Source organism: Amphiprion ocellaris, chromosome 12 (assembly GCF_022539595.1).
Source record: "Amphiprion ocellaris isolate individual 3 ecotype Okinawa chromosome 12, ASM2253959v1, whole genome shotgun sequence".
NCBI lineage: Eukaryota > Metazoa > Chordata > Actinopteri > Pomacentridae > Amphiprion > Amphiprion ocellaris.
Window position 1 is genome coordinate 15,873,999 of NC_072777.1, and position 17,257 is coordinate 15,891,255.

The 17,257-nt window shown below is 41.2% G+C and overlaps 1 protein-coding gene across 2 annotated transcripts in view; it reads left to right on the forward strand.

The window, feature by feature from the left end:
- The window catches only part of scara5 (scavenger receptor class A, member 5 (putative)), a 170,673-nt gene that overhangs the window by 111,634 nt on the left and 41,782 nt on the right, over positions 1 to 17,257 (forward strand). For both annotated transcript variants that reach the window (XM_023264371.3, XM_035945483.2), the window contains exons 8-9: positions 5,482 to 5,562; positions 9,240 to 9,347. In XM_023264371.3, coding sequence (XP_023120139.1) covers positions 5,482 to 5,562; positions 9,240 to 9,347 — 189 coding nt within the window. The remainder of the gene's footprint in view (positions 1 to 5,481; positions 5,563 to 9,239; positions 9,348 to 17,257) is intronic.

Genomic DNA, 17,257 nt, shown 5'->3' on the forward strand with positions numbered 1-17,257 from the left:
CCTGCAGTGTACCACATTTTACAGATGTAAATGGCTCTCACATAACTAACAAGAAAGGCACTCAGAGAGCGCAGTACTTTGCCAAAACTGTTCATTCCCCCATATGGCATTGTCAGAAATGCACCTTTTTTTTTTGAAATGCAGCATTTGTTTATTTGTTATTGATCATCAGAAATCACGGCAACATAGAATGTGGCCATTTAAGATGTACCCACAAACAAAATGACCTTGCGCTGAGCAGAAACGTGTGTTATACATGTGTACATTATGTACGGATACTGAATCGCGTCACCTAAATATGCAGCGGACAGCGGAAATTGGGGCTGCACAGTGGAGTGGTGGTTAGCACTTTCGCCTTGCAGCGAGAAGATCCCTGGTTCGCGTCCCGGCTTTCCCGGGATCTTTCTGCATGGAGTTTGCATGTTCTCCCTGTGCATGCGTGGATTTTCTCCGGGTACTCCGGCTTCCTCCCACAGTCCAAAAATATGCTGAGGTTAATTGATTACTCTAACTTGCCCGTAGGTGTGAATGTGTGAGTGCTTGTTTGTCTATATATGTAGCCCTGCGACAGACTGGCGACCTGTCTAGGGTGTCCCCTGCCTTCGCCCGAGTCGGCTTGGATAGGCTCCAGCCCCCCCCCCCCCCCCCCCCCCGCGACCCTAGTGAGGATTAAGCGGTGTATAGATAATGGATGGATGGATGGACAGCGGAAATTGATAGGACTTGGTAGGACCCCCACAATTTAATCATATCATTTCGAACGGATAAGTCCTGATAAGTCCGCATTGGTTGATTTGTAGTAGGATTGCAATCATGCCAATATCAGCAGGCAGCTGACGTAGTGTTCACTTGTTGTCATAGTTACAGTGATGGCGTGCTGCTGTCTCGTAATGATACAAAAGTCTTGAACAAATCCATGGATAAAGACTATAAGCCGCATCACTGCCAAAATCTAACTCCTTGATCCTTGTGTCATTTCTGACCTTCCCTATAAATTTCATTCAAATCCGTGTGTCCGTCTTTGAGTAATGTTGTGAACAGGACAGAGAGACAGACAAGCAGACAGACAGACTAACCAACGCTGATCATCATGTAACTCTGCCGCATTCCTTGGCAGAGTAAAAACTTGTAGTGATGATGCAAACTGTTGATGATTCATAAATGCACAAATTCGCAATTTATTGCATACCTTTTATTGTTACCTTTCAAGCCTTTGTGTAAAGTCAACTCAACAAGGGTTGCGACTGATTGTTTTAGTTCTGGATCAGTCAGCCAATTATTCTTCGTGCCCATGAACTTCCCATTTATCATCAGGTTTATAAAAATATCTTCCTGTCACTTCTTTCAAAGGTCTGAGGTTTTCTCAGCTTGTGTGACACACAAGCTAAAGATATTTAGTTTATTATCGCAACAGGCAGAAAAAAAAAACAATGAAGAAACCGGAACTAAGACTGAGTGGCAGCACCTTATGTAACCCAGAAGTGCCCTAACGTCAGATAGTTTTCCTCAGCTTGAACTCTTGTCCTCACAAGGATGGAAACATGAAAGTGCTCATTCTTGCCCTCCTGTTGCGACCTTTGCTCAGCTGCATGACCTGTTAAGTGTGTCCAGTTGTGAAGCAGCTTGAGGCAGCAACCCACAGATCTGTATCTCAGAGCCAGTCAGCATCAGAAACTTGCAAATTAGAGCTCTGAGGGATTTCAGCCGCTGGACATGTGCTGGACAATAACACAAGTCCTGAATTTCTGAGCATTCCCACAAGCTGTGTTGTGGTCCACCTTGTTAAACATGTGGTTCCCATTGAGGCCAGTCCTCTCTCTCTATTTCACTCACTGTTTGACTTTTTCTTACTCACTCTCTGCAGACGAATCCAAGCGCAACAAACATTTGGACTGAATCCTTAGACTAGTTGTAAGACCCAGTCTGGTCTTCACTTGGCTGCTGTGTCGCTCTGTGTGTGTGTGTACGTGATAAAATCCATGATAAATATGATGACTTCTAGCATTTCATGACATTAATAAAATTATTATCTGCTGGAATGAAAGGTTTAGTACAATGTAGTCCCTTTTCAGGTGATAATCTACATGATTCTTGCCTGCTTTCAATGCTAAGTGGTCCAACATCCTGTAATGATGAAGGCGCTTGGTGTGAACTCATATTTCTACCAAACAAACCCTGATGCTGTTTATCTAAATGTAAAATGCAGAATTTTCTCTCCAAGAAAAGAATGTTTCTCAGTAGGTCACCACTAAAGAGTTATTTCTTGTCCTGCTCAGACCTCTAAATCACCACCCAAACCTTTGATTTGTTTATCATATGAGTTTGAATAAATTCTGGCTCATCAGTTTACCATTTTTTAAGGATATGTTGTAAATTACTGCTTTGTCTAACAGTAAAAAGATGGAAAACAACAATGCAGCAGAAATACCACAACATACAGTATTAAACAACACAACTTTGCAACAATTACAAAGTCAAAGTCAAAATCAGCTTTATTGTCAATTCTTCAATATGTACATGACATACCAAGAATAGAAATTACGTTACTCTCTCTTCTTGCAACAGTAGACATTAAATCAACACTTAGAAAATAAGATATAAAAGGGCAAAAAAGAGGGCTGCACAGTGGTGTAGTGGTTAGCACTTTCGCCTTGCAGCGAGAAGATCCGTGGTTCGCGTCCTGGTTCTTTCTGCATGGAGTTTGCATGTTCTCCCTGTGCATGCGTGGGTTTTCTCCGGGTACTCCGGCTTCCTCCCACAGTCCAAAAATATGCTGAGGTTAATTGATCATTCTAAATTGCCCGTAGGTGTGAATGTGTGAGTGCTTGTTTGTCTATATATGTAGCCCTGCGACAGACTGGCGACCTGTCTAGGGTGTCCCCTGCCTTCGCCCGAGTCAGCTGGGATAGGCTCCAGCCCCCCCCCCGCGACCCTAATGAGGATTATGCGGTGTATAGATAATGGATGGATGGAGGGCAAAAAAGAACAAAGGAAGCAAAACTAGAGCCGAGCAACAACTAAGAACTAAGAAAAGCAGAACTGAGTGAAATGTAAACACGACCATGAGATAAAGTGACGGATTTAGTGTGGAATACTCAGAACAGTGCAAATGACTAACAACACTCCAAGAGGTGCAAATATGCTTGACAGTTGAATTTGGACGTCCTGGACGCCAACTTTGTCCTGGCGGAGCTGCTCATAGCTCATGTGCTGTTACAGTGCAGATCAGAGGTTACTGACCAGAGTTTGTGTATGCGGAGGAAGGGGGTGGTAGAGAGGGCAGAGAGGGGAGAGAGTTCAGCTTCCTGACAGCCTGGTGGATGAAGCTGTTGCTCAGTCGGCTGGTCCTGGCCCTCAGACTCTTCAGTCTCCTCCCTGATGGCAGCAGGCTGAAGAGGTTGTGGGACGGGTGTGTGGGGTCGCCCGCAAGCTTAGTGCTTTGCGAGTGAGGCGGGTGCTGTAGATGTCCTGGAGGGAGGGAAGAGAGACACCAACAATCCTTTCTGCTGCTTTCACAACCCGCTGGAGGATCCTGCGGCAGGAGGAGGTGCAGGAGCCGTACCACGCTGTGATGCTACTGGACAGGATGCTCTCGATGGTGCCTCTATAGAAGGTGGATGTAATGGGGGCCGGGGCACTGGCTCTTCTCAGCTTACGCAAGAAATAGAGACGTTGTTGTGCCTTCCTGACCAGTGATGTTGTGTTTCTGGTCCAGGAGAGATTTTCTGAGACGTACACACCCAGGAACTTGGTGCTGCTCACCCTCTCCACAGCCGCACCGTGGATGTTGAGAGGAGTATGCTGGGTGTGTCCTCTCTTGAAGTCAACAATGATCTCCTTTGTCTTCTCTGCGTTCAGAGAGAGGTTGTTGGTGCTGAACCACCTGGCCAGATTGCTCACCTCACTCCTGTATTGTGTCTCATCCCTGTTACTGATGAGACCCACCACAGTTGTGTCATCCACAAACTTGGGGGGATGATGGTGTTAAATGCTGAACTAAAATCTATGAACAGCCTTCTAACATAAGAGCCCTTGTTTTCCAGGTGTGTGAGGGCTGAGTGGAGTGCAGTGGAGATTGCAGCATCGGTTGAGCGGTTGGTCCGATATGCAAACTGGTAGGGGTCCAGGGTGGGTGGGAGGAGAGATTTGATGTGGTGCATCATTAGCAGTTCAAAGCACTTCGTCAGGATGGGGGTGAGTGCAACCGGGCGGTAGTCATTGAAGGAGGAGGGCGATGACTTCTTCGGTACCGGGATGATGGGGCTGTTATGAGGCACATGGGGACAACAGCCTGCTTCAGGGAGATGTTGAAAATGTCTGTGAAGACATCCGTGAGCTCCCCAGAACAGTCTCTCGGTACACGACCAGGAATGTTGTCACGACCCGGAGCTTTACGTGCGTTGATCCTGCTGAGGGCTCGCCGCACACTCTCCGGGGACAGTGACAGCACCTGGTCACTGGGAGGAGGTGTGGTCTTCTGTGCAGGGGTGCTGTTGTTTGCTTCAAAACGGCCGAAGAAGTCATTCATCTCATTCAGCAAAGAGATGGTGCAGTCAGGGGTCTGCTGTGGAGGCCTGTAGTCCGTTATGGACTGTATTCCCCGCCACAGGCTCTGAGTGTCTTTGCTGTCGCTAAAGTGATGAGCTACTCTCCTGGAGTACTGCCTCTTGGCCTCTCTGATGCCACAAGACAGGTTGGCCATAGCTTTCCTCAGGCCCGCCTCGTCTCCAGCTCTGAAGGTATTGTTGCGTACCTTCAGGAGCCTGTAGACCTCCCCTGTCAGCCACGGCTTCTGATTAGCCCGAATAGTGACGGTCTTGGTGGCTGTCACATCATCAATACACTTGGTGATGTAGGCAAGACACTTACAAAGCATTGTTAGTAAATCCAGGTTCATTTTTCAGTTTGGTTGTTACGGTACGTGTGGGCTTAGAATCCAAAATGAAAGCAGCACAGAGCGGACGGCAGGCAGCAATGATTTCTTCCGGGGCTTTATTCACAACAAAAGACAAAACTGCCACTCAGGCCAAAAAACTCACTATGCCCTTTCTTCACTAGGGCGGCAGGGGTCCACGTCCTTCAGGACGGCAGGGGAAAAAAGGCAGGCTGCACCGGCAGTGGGTCACGCACCGCAGTCTGTGACACCTAGTAGAATCCCACGACGAACCGTGTGGGGAGACAGTCTTTATACAGGAGGTGATCAGGATGAGCTGCAGCTGCAGCCTACCAGCAGCTGCTTGCCATCAGCGCTGATCACCTCCAGCGACAGTGACATTGGTAGAGTTACATAGTATTTAGGATTAGGATTTATACTTCTGTTGCATGTTCATCACAGAATACACCAGTACAGTTTTTAATTATGTATAAATAAAGGTAAATGCAGGCAGGAAACAACTTAAAAATTGCTTCTATCAGTAAATCATTGTGCAGCAGCATTTACAGTGTTTATATCATATGCTGTATTTTTTCCTCTCTCTGCAGGACCTCCAGGGCCAAAGGGAGAGAAGGGCGACACTGGACAACTGGGGCCCCCAGGGGCCCCTGGCCTGACTGGCTTGAGAGGTGGGTACATAAAGACTGCTGCCCCTCAGTTGCTGAGAAGCTGACTAAGTTAAATCTTAACTCTTTGAACCTCAGACAGTTTTGGGGTGTTTTTTTCTCCTGTTGCATTTTTACTCACTGCTCATTTTTCACAGCAATATAAAATCCTGCACCTCCATGGAAATATTACAACCATGGCTAGATTTACAGAGAACTGAGAGAAATGTCTTCTGTGCTATATATACACTACAGCTCAAAGTTTTGGGGTTACTTAGAAATGTCCTTATTTTTGAAAGAAAAGCAGTTTTTTTCAATGAAGATAACATTAAATTAATTAGAAAAACAGTCTAGACATTGTTAATTTGGTAAATGACTATTCTAGCTGGAAACGGATGATTGTAAATGGAATATCTACATAGGGGTACAGAGGAACATTTCCAGCAACCACCGCTCCTGTGTTCTAATGCTACATTGAGTTAGCGAATGCTGTTGAAAGGCTAATTGATGATTAGAAATCCCTTGTGCAGTTATGTTAGCACATGAATAAACATGAGTTTTTATGGAAAACATGAAATTGTCTGGGTGACCCCACACTTTTGAAAGGTAGTGTGTATATATAAGTTATAATGCAGCAAATCATAATAAAAGAAAAACAAAAGTTGAATTTGAGAGAGGTAAAATGATTAGTTCTATACTCTGGTAGAACTCAGATAAATTAAAGGCTTTGCAGACAGTGCCAAACTGATAAGTTACATTATAGATAACAAAACAAAGATGCATTTAAACAAGTATACAAAGTCACTATGAGTTTTACTGCTGATTGCTGATTTTGTTAGATTTTGTTAGATTTTGTCTGCAGCCTTTTATGCTGCTTTCTTGACCAGGTCTTCCTGCAAAATAAATCTCGGACTTCAATGATTAAATAAAAGTTGAGCAAAATCAAATAAATCTGAATTGTTTAGGGATTTTGGAGTTTTTTTAAAAATGTGAAAATAGCAAAAACTTGGCAGTCTCGGATTGACATCATAGATTGACAAATCTTCAAGTGATCATTTTTAGGACATAAAAAGAGGCTCAAACAAGCGTTTAAAAAACTGAAGTTTCAAAATCCTCTACTTAAAATGTTGCACAAAATGTATCTGCATTATTTTTTTTTTTTTTAATTTAGAAAAGAATTGCAAAAATTCCCCAAACTAGTTTTGAATCTGTGGGAAAGTGTGTGATATTACACTTGTGGAAGCAACACAAATTGTAATACACATCAGAATATAAGGAACTGGACTGTCATGGTTTTTGGATGGGTTTTACATGCCTATGGGTCATAAAATTTAGCTGACCAATAAATGTTCAAAGTAAGCACCAAATTTGGGAGGTATAAGCCTCTTTTTTAACCACCAGGACTTATGTTTAAGTGACCTGAAAGGTGAAAATCTGGACACCTTTTACTTATAACAGACTGTGGCTGGTGTGGTTTTCTCTGCTTTTGTGATTGCATTACGTTGCATTAATAACACAGTGAGCAGAGCAAATAAAAGGCCATATAAATCCGCTTAAGAAAACAACGCCCCAGACTTTGGATGGGGATTTAGTTTCAGACAGGGCCAGTGGGACACATCATCTGTCTTTGTCTTGCAGGTAATTCCTTTAAAACCACAACATAAACCTTCATTCAGGCAGAATCTGAACTCGGGACCATGAAATTCCTTTTTTTTTTCAAACATACTGTATGATGCAAATAACAACAATATGAATCCAGATGTTCTGCGACCCCCTTCCAGCTTGGTACCTCTTGAATCATCGCCCCTCAAGTCGTCCCCTGTCATCATCCATTCCACATTTTCTGGCCGCTGAACCTTTCCAAGAACCATTATCTTCGTGCTGAAAGGGGAACCCCCCCACTGCTGCTATAGTTCCAGGAAAAAGTGAATAAAAAGAATTTCTAACTGCAGGGAAAAAAGAAAGGGCCACGTTATTAGTTTAAGCGAAAACATAGCAAAGTGGATGGATGCTAACTCTTCCCAAGACCAAAACACAGAGAGAACAAAACAACCACTAATGTTGTCTGTAGTCAGAGTCTCTTACAGGAGAGGATTTTTACATTTTTACATTCACTGGTGATGAGTTTCTGTACAGTTCAGCGAACATGAGCTACAAGTAATTGAAAATGTTGCACTGAATCAGAGCTTTTCAGTCTTTTTTCTATTAATAAAAACATTTCAACAATGCCAGTTGTGTAGAAAGTGAAACTGTAATTAAGTTTGTTCACATATTAAAACTGAAGAAACTAGAAAAGCACTCAGAGAGCGCAGTACTCTGCCAAGGCTGTTCATTCACCTATATGGCATTGTCAGAAATGCAGCTTTTTTTTTTTTTTTAATAAATGCAGCATTTGTTTATTAGTTATTGATGATCATAAAACACGGCAACATAGAATGTGGCCATTTAATATAGATGAACCCACAAATAAAATGACCTGGCGCTGAGCACAGGTGTGTGTTATGCATGTGTACGTTATGTACGGATACCAAATCGCGTCACCTGAATATGTAGCGGGCGGTGGAAATTGGTGGGACTTGGAAGCACCCCCACAATTTAATCAATTGTTCCTTGTATTATTTCTTACAGATAAGTCCTAATAAGTTGATTTGTAGTAGGATCACAATCATGTGATCATCAGCAGGCAGCTGACGCAGTGTTCACTTGTCATAGTCGCAGTGAAGCTGTGCTGCTATCTCGCAATGATACAGAAATCCTTAACAAATCAGTGGATCCAGACTAATAAGTTGCAGCTTATTAGGGACCAAGTGATTAGATTTTGGCAGTGATGCATCACTGCCAAAATCTAATCACTTGGTCCTTGTGTCATTTCTGACCTTCCCTAAGAATGTCATCCAAATCTGTTTGTCTGTTTTTGAGTAATGTTGCTAAAAGGCAAACAGACAGACAAACCAATACCGATCATCACATAACTCCACTGCGTTCCTTGGCAAAGTAATAATTACACAACAGAAAACAGTATATACTGTAAAGGCTTGATACATTCTCACTGTATTGTGCTAATTAATGACCTAGGAAATATTATTTTATGATTATTTTTAATGCTGACATTGGTTTCTAAAGTAAAAAGTATCTATGCTATTGAGTCAGGTCATCACAGTGGGTTTGTAGTGCACACCATGTACTTGTGTTGCTCCATTTGTACTGAGGCCAGAGGAATCTGTCACCACTTCTAGCTTCTATTCTCTCTGACTTGTTGAACGATCCAGTTGGACGATCCTGCACAACACAAAGAACACTTCTGCACTGCATCCAAACTATGATTGATAGGTTTTTCCCACTGGATTTCTGAGCTGAGTTGTGTTACATGACATCATCCATCATTGGTTTATTTTGTGTTTCTGGCTCTAATATATTCAGTCCAATTATTTTGGTCGCATTTCTGAGCAGTCAAAACATATCAGAGCATATCAGAGCATTGAAAAAAGATTTGAATTACTTCAATCAATAACTAATTCATTTTGAGACATTCGGGTGTGTTTACTGTAAACAAACATTCTGTGTGCCACAGGGTAGGAGTGGATTTTCAAATCTACTTGTTTAGGCACTGCTGTGCGTTGCTATGTTTGCAAAATCTTTGATGGTCCTGGAGCATGTTATGATCAGTCTGCTTTTCTTATGATTTTATGTCTGTGTTTCAGGATTTACGGGAGAAAAAGGGATCCAAGGCCCTCGGGGAATGAAAGGCTCCATTGGAATTGATGGCGTGCATGGAGAAAAAGGAGATGCTGGACCTGCCGGGCCTACAGGTACCTATGTAGTGTTTCTGATGGTAATCACTTTGGGAGTTTGTCTGTTTTATTAAACAAAGTTTGATCCATTGAGGTCACCAATCATTTTGCATGTAGACATGGCTAAGAAAATGAATCTAGGCAAACAGGAACATTGATTATCATAATCAGGGTACAATCTAACAGTCACAAGAATAACAATATGTGGGAGATTGTGTTTTTATGGGGTAGCAGCAGTAGCCATATTTTAATGTAAGTTAATCACTTTCTCACACAGCAGTCAGTAGAAAAAAGCCTGTTTCTCCCTGTAGTCTTGTGCAGCTCACAGCTGAGTCTTGTCAACACATTCACAGTTCAAATCATCTCAGATTTGCAAACTAAAGACTCAATTCTCAAATGGCCACATGAAATGTTGCCTTTTCCACCAGAGTAACAACACTGTTACCAGGAATTACTTGGAACCAGAAATGTTAACACTTGTTACATCACTAACAGGTGTCGCTGTTTTCTTTTTGTGCTTAGCCGAGGGCACTAATTGTCTAACAAGCCGTGTCTTCTTCTATTTATTGGAGTGAAACAGCTGCCACTGCTGATCAAATCAGTTTTCAGCTGTCCTAACTGAGTAAATGCCAGTGCAAGAAAATAATTTACTATATACAATGAGTACAAAATAAACAGCTGGAAACCAGTCATATAGAGCAGTGAGTCCCAACCAGTAATATCAATATTTAAGGATGCATTTCTGCAGTAGCCATGGAGTAAATGGAAAGAAAACTCATCTGAAAAAAAAATGAAACTGCAATTTATTTAAAGAACTAGGTGGACCTGAATAGATCTGAGCAGAAAAGTTAACAGCTCACCAAAAATAACGAATAAGCACTAGAAATAGACAACTAAAAGAAAAGCATAAATGATTAAAATACATACACTATATTGCCAAAAGTATTCGCTCACCTGCCTTGACTCGCATATGAACGTAAGTAACATCCCATTCCTAATCCATAAGGTTCGATATGATGTCGGTCCACCCTTTGTAGCTATAACAGCTTCAACTCTTCTGGGAAGGCTGTCCACAAGGTTTAGGTCTCCACTCTAATTCATCCCAAAGGTGTTCTATCGGGTTGAGGTCAGGACTCTGTGCAGGCCAGTCAAGTTCATCCACACCAGACTCTGTCATCCATGTCTTTATGGACCTTGCTTTGTGCACTGGTGCACAGTCATGTTGGAAGAGGAAGGGGCCAGCTCCAAACTGTTCCCACAAAGTTGGGAGCATGGAATTGTCCAAAATGTCTTAGTATGCTGAAGCATTCAGAGTTCCTTTCACTGGAACTGAGGGGCCAAGCCCAGTTCCTGAAAAACAACCCTACAACATAATCGCCCCGCCACCAAACTTTACTCTTGGGACAATGCAGTCCGACAAGTATGGTTCTCCTGGCAACCGGCAAACCCAGATTCGTCCATCAGATTGCCAGATGGAGAAGCGCGATTCGTCACTCCAGAGAATGCGTCTCCACTGCTCTAGAGTCCAATGATGGCGTGCTTTACACCACTGCATCCAATGCTTTGCATTGCACTTGGTGGTGTATGGCTTGGAAGCAGCTGCTCGGCCATGGAAACCCATTCCATGAAGCTCTCTGCTGAAGCACTGTTCTTGAGCTAATCTGAAGGCCACATGAAGTTTGAAGGTCTGTAGCGATTGACTCTGCAGAAAGTTGGCGACCTCTTCGCACTGTGTGCCTCAGCATCCGCTGACCCCGCTCCGTCAGTTTACGTGGCCTACCACTTCGTTGCTGAGTTGCTGTTGTCCCCACACACTTCCACTTTCTTATAATACAGCTGACAGTTGACTGTGGAATATTTAGGAGCGAGGAAATGTCAGGACTGGATTTGTTGCACAGCTGACATCCTATCACAATTCCACGCTGGAATTCACTGAGCTCCTGAGAGTGACCCATTCTTTCACAGATGTTTGTAAAAGCAGTCTGCATGCCTAGGTACTTGATTTTATACACCGGTGGCCATGGAAGTGATTGGAACACTTGATTCTGATTATTTGGATGGGTGAGCGAATACTTTTGGCAATATAGTGTATATAATGGTGAAAAAGTGAACAAATGGTTGACATAGCTGCAAAAATCCACTCATCCTACCATATCTCCCTTAATATAGCAACTTTTTCTCACTGTGTCTGGTAGATTTTTCCAAATCTACCCTGAAAATGATACAGACACAGTTGTGGTGTGTTTCAAGAAACATACAGTACATGTACAAAGTCACAATCTCATTGTAAATTGTTAAAATCACATTCACTAGAAAGTTAATCAGCATTATGAAAGATATACAGTGACCCATGAAAACCCACTGCAACCATCTAATTTTCATACATTCTCTACTACTGAGCCTGGGCGTATTTGGTAGTTGAAGTAGGATAATAATTCATACATTTGATGTAGGGGGACATTCAATTTTCTGATTGAGCAGTAGATTTCCATTGCACAATGTAAATTATTTTTTTCTTTGACATGAGAATACACATATTCCAAGACATGAGAACTAAATAAATGCCAATTTTGAAAAAGAATAGTGTCCACTAAATCACACCTCAGTCCAAGACAGCTTTCTTTCTTTTTTCTTTTTCTTTTTCTTTCTCTTTCTTTCTTTCTTTCTTTCTTTCTTTCTTTCTTTCTTTCTTTCTTTCTTTCTTTCTTTCTTTCTTTCTTTCTTTCCCTCACTTCCATATATCTGACTCTACATAAACCCTTGGAATTTTGATGTTTCCTCTCACCAGCTGGACAGTGCCAACAATAACAAAAACAAACCCTGACCAGTTCTGCTCTGATGAAGAAATCATAGCTATGACTAATATGATAAGGCGCGCAAGTCCTTGTGTTTCTTATATTGACATGTCATTGTGTATGTGTGTATGCAGCATGTGTGTTTAGCCAACAGCTGTTGCCAATCAGAGCTGGGTTTGGCTGAAATGTCCAGTGTTTAGTCCCACGGTTCCAGTGTTGGCCAATAACCTTGGACCAGGCTGATCTGTTGTCTTTTGCATTTAGTTGTTATGTCTCAACATTCTGTACCAGACTCTAGTCTAGTTTTGATTCATTTTTATGAAGATAGATTTGTTTATTAGTGATGGCAAGGGATGATATAGCTGGTTTGCCTTCTTGTATGAAGGTGTATTGCTATACACCTGGTTTCCAATAAATGCCGAAAACAGCATTTGGCCTTTGAAGTTTTTACCTGAAGCAAATGTTTTGATTATAAATTGGGAGAAAAGAGAAGATGTCATAAAATGTCATAAAATGTCATAAAATAAAACCAAATGTGTTGCAAGGAATCAAACATTGCAAGAAAAGTTCAAACTTAAAGACCTGCTGACACCACAAACTGGTACAGGAAAATTCACTCTGAACATTTGGCAGGAGAAGGATGGTGATGGAGGAGGTACTCACAGGGAAGAAATCAGAATCAGCCATACTAACTCCCAAGCATCTTTCAATTTTCTCTGTACTGGGCTGTTTAATACCCTTTGCAGGGTTCATTTAATGCTATAAAGTTTCCTACACTAGGGGACAAAGGCACACAGCAACAGCTTAGTGTCGGTTAGTTCACTTACAGGACGTAGCTTACTCAAAAGATGCATTTGTCCACTGACAGTTTGTCATTGATTAGTGGTTGCCATTGATTAAAGTTCAATAAACAAATTCACACACATTTACTTTTCCCTCATAGGTGAATCCACTGTTTGTGGCAATTCCAGCTTGAACAGTGATGCTACTGGCATGTTAAAAACAAATGGTGCGAGTAATGTATTTGACTGCTAATTCACAACAGTGGGAAGATTTGTAATTAATACCATAATTACAGCTGCATGCCTGTATATGTGGGTACTTCACAGCCAAAGCATGCTGTAAAATTAACTTACGTGTGTGCTGATTTGTGTTATAAAGCTTAGTTTCGGTGTTGTGAAGAGATGTGCCAATTATAACATATACTTTGCAAATAGCAACATTGTGGTGTCCAGTGGCCTTGAATGTACTACAGATGTTCTGGGTTTTTCTTATGCGACAGAGATAACTACGACTATCTGGGGCATATTTACAACATATGGCAATACAGTGCATTGGTGCCAACAGCTGCCTGCCCTTACTTCCCTGCGAGTTTGTTATGGAGCAAACACTATATAGTGGCTAAGTGATTGGACATACCCAGTACTCAACCTCAGCTTCTGACAGTAGCAGCTGTTACAACAACAGAATGATCTGCTGAAGCCAACTGCTGCTCACTAAATAGAAGAAGCTAATAGACGAGTATGAAACTCTCCCTGTTTAATCATTATGTCCAAATGGTGATACAAATTATACTTGTTTTTTATTTTTTATTTTTTAAAAAAAGGATGATAATGCAGTGAATGATACACACTTGTGTATTTTTGGGGGGACATTAACTACAATGTTACATTTCGACAGTCTTAAGTTTTATCATACAACTCACTAGTGGTTGACATGAGATAAAAATTACAGTTAAGGAAACTGAAAAGATGACATGCATTCAGTTTTCTTTTAAATTTTATGTCAGTTTTGACAGAAGTATAGAAGTCAGCAGCTGCGTTGCCACATTTCAGAAAATCGCCTATTTAGCAGCATTAATGACATTGTTTAATGGAACAAAATAAGGGGAATACAGAATGGAGAAAACACTTCCAGAAATCTGTAACATGTAGTCATTTAAGAGACACAAATCTTTTACATTTTCTATCCCAAATAACTTGTGTTTGTAGCTCCTGACTGGAAAATCTTGTTCATTAAACATGACACATTTTGTATCAGGTACCTACTTCAAAAAAGCAATCTGTGAGTAATGCTTACCCAAAGGTCTCAAATGCAGATAGTATTTTATTTTGCCAGTGTCACTCGTGTGGTGTTTGTTTTCATCTGTGCAACATTTCAAAATCTGAAGAAATAATCTATTTTCACAAATCATGGTTTGCACGTTGTAATCTGGTGAACTGGGACTGTCATTTGTATGACACAATCAGAAGAAAACATGGGAAAATTAGCACAATACTTGATAACAAGCATGACTGAGAAAACATGAAAGGATTGTCATCTATAAGAGCTCTGGCCTTGGCTACATCATTTGATTGACGTCAGTTATGTGAAGAGCAGCTGAGAACACCCACTAATAAGCATTTGACAGGATAAAATGGAGACAAGATGAACAAAACAAGGATCTACGCAAATCTTTGGCCATCCACACACTGGCAGTTTCCAACAATGTAATGTCTGTGCTTTCACCCGTCTGGGGTCTGGTTGTGGGTTTAACAGACCAGTGGAGGGTGAAGAGTTTGTAGATCTTCTGGTATGAATGGGGCCTCTGCGTCAGGTAGTCACTCAGGAGGAGAGAAGAATCCTGAAAAGCTTGTAAAAACAGCACTGGGAAGCTTCACGGCTGCTTTTTATAGATGGATAGTGAGTAGACAGAACAGAGACTGCATTAGCACTGCATTAGCTTTTTATTTGGTTAAAATCAGCTGGACATCTGTCATTTCCCAGCATTATAAGCTGCACTATTTGATCTCTTTGGCCACTTATGGACAATGAAAAGTGGACAAACATAGCCCTGAAATGTTCTCAATTATGAAGTGGTTATATGTTAGCACTATTCCCCTTTTAACACATTCAGCAGACACAGAGCCACCAGCATCCATTTAACGATTGAGAAACAGCTCGTTTTAGCTCACTTTTGGTCTCCATCAACCATGTAGAAAAGCTTTGGTGTCTTTAGATGCTAAATATTAGTTTTGTTGATAAGCCAGGTGCTATTTTTGTCCCTCTGCCATCTGGCACTTGCATACAGTAGTTTATCAAAGCTTTTCCACTGAAAGCTGTCACTTGGTGGTGCTATAAATGATATGTGTTGTGAGTGTTGAGACCAAACAATGCACTTTATTTGTTGATTGTAAACCCAAAACTAGCTAAAAGAGACAGCAAAAGTTAGATGATTGTTTGCACTGTGTAATTAATAATTTAACTATATAATAACTGTATTTTATATATGTATTGTAATTATAATCATGATAAATGGCAATATATGTTGTGAAGCTTTATATATAGACTACTATTCAAAAGTTTGGGGTCACTTAGAAATGTCCATATTTTGAAAGAAAAGCTGATTTTTCAATGAAGATCACATTAAATGAATCAGAAATACAGTCTAGACATTCCTAATGTGATAAATGACTATTCTAGTTGGAAACGGCAGATTTTTAATGGAATATCTACATAGGAATACAGAGGAACATTTCCAGCAGCCATCACTCCTGTGTTTTAATGGTACATGGTGTTGAAAGGCTAACTGATTATTAGAAAACCCTAGTGCAATTATGTTAGCACATGAATAAAAATGTGAATTTTCATGGAAAACATGAAATTGCCTGGGTGACCCCAAACATTTGAACAGTACTGTATATATAAACCTTAATCAATTGTAATCAAGATAAGAGCTTAAGAGTAAATGTAGTTAAACTATCCTCAAAACAGCCTACAGCTCATAGGGCTAATGGTAAGATAAACATGAACTAGAAAAGCACTTGGAGAGCGCAGTACTCCGCCAAGGCTGTGCAGTCATTGTATCATTTCCTACGGCTGAAATCTTTTTTTAAAAAATTGTGAATCCAGACTATAATCTGAATCACTGGCAAAACCGAATCAATTGATCCTTGTGACCTTGTCCTTCTGACCTTCCCTGAAAATGTAATTGAAATCTCCGTTTTTGAGTAGTGTTGCTAACAGACAGATAGACAGACAGACAGACCAATGGCGATCGTCCCATAGCTCCGCAGAGGCTCCACCGCCTTAGCGGAGTAATAAACACAAGCAGCCTTGTGTCTAAATGCTAACTCACTACGCACACAATGATAATGAATAATGAAGGTTATTTGGCTCAAAATTACAAAAATCTCTCTCATTTTACCCCCTACTGCTTTCCAGGCCACCAGTACACAAAACGACTTTGTGCAACTTTAAATCAATGCATCTGCGATGTCTTGCAGCTCAGCAGTAGCTTACCAGTGTGTTTGGGTTTTCCCTGCTGTGTTATTTAGTTGTTAAGGATGTGGTCAACACAGAGGTGACACCAACAGCTGAGGACGTCACAGGCAGGGTGCAGTGGAGTGTTAGCTCCACCTGCTTAAACACATACAGGCAACAACATGTGGTAGGTGGGACTAAGCCCCACCTCAGCTGGCACTGTGGCCACACGTTAAAAAAAAAAAAAAAAAAAAAAAGTGAAATTAAACGTGGGACAAATGCCCATTTCAAGCTGATCCTCTTATAGCTTTATGGCAGGAACAGACTTGTGGTTTTCAAACCTCATGGCTGAGAATTGGCAACAGCTGGTGTTGAAACACACTTTCTGCTCCTTTGGAGATAATTCCTGGGAATTTGGAATAAAATGTCATTTTGAAATGAAAACAAATGAGAAAATGTCGTATCCAAGCTGCTAATTGGAGGGAGGGGTGGTGTGTAAAAATATTCTGCAAAGACCATGAATGTAAGGATTTGTACTTACAGTGATTTAGTGGTTTTGCATTGCAGTAACTTTTCCCATCTCTAAACATCTACAGTGCAAAAATACTCATACCTTACCAGAAAGTAGTTTTCAGTGTGTCTAGTTTCTCTCTTTGATCATTCCAGCCACAAAATCAAGTTAACCACAACTTTTAGAGGTAAATTAGACACAGGATTCAAGGTGGTAGCTTCTAATTTCTACATTTTGTGCCCAAATCACAAGGCAATTGCAGGGTTCACTATTTAAGAGGGCTCTGCTAAAAATATATAAAGGACTACAGAGGAGAGGAAATGGGTGTGAGGTAAAGGATAAAACGTTCTCTTCTCTCCGCAGGAGTTCAGATTATTTTC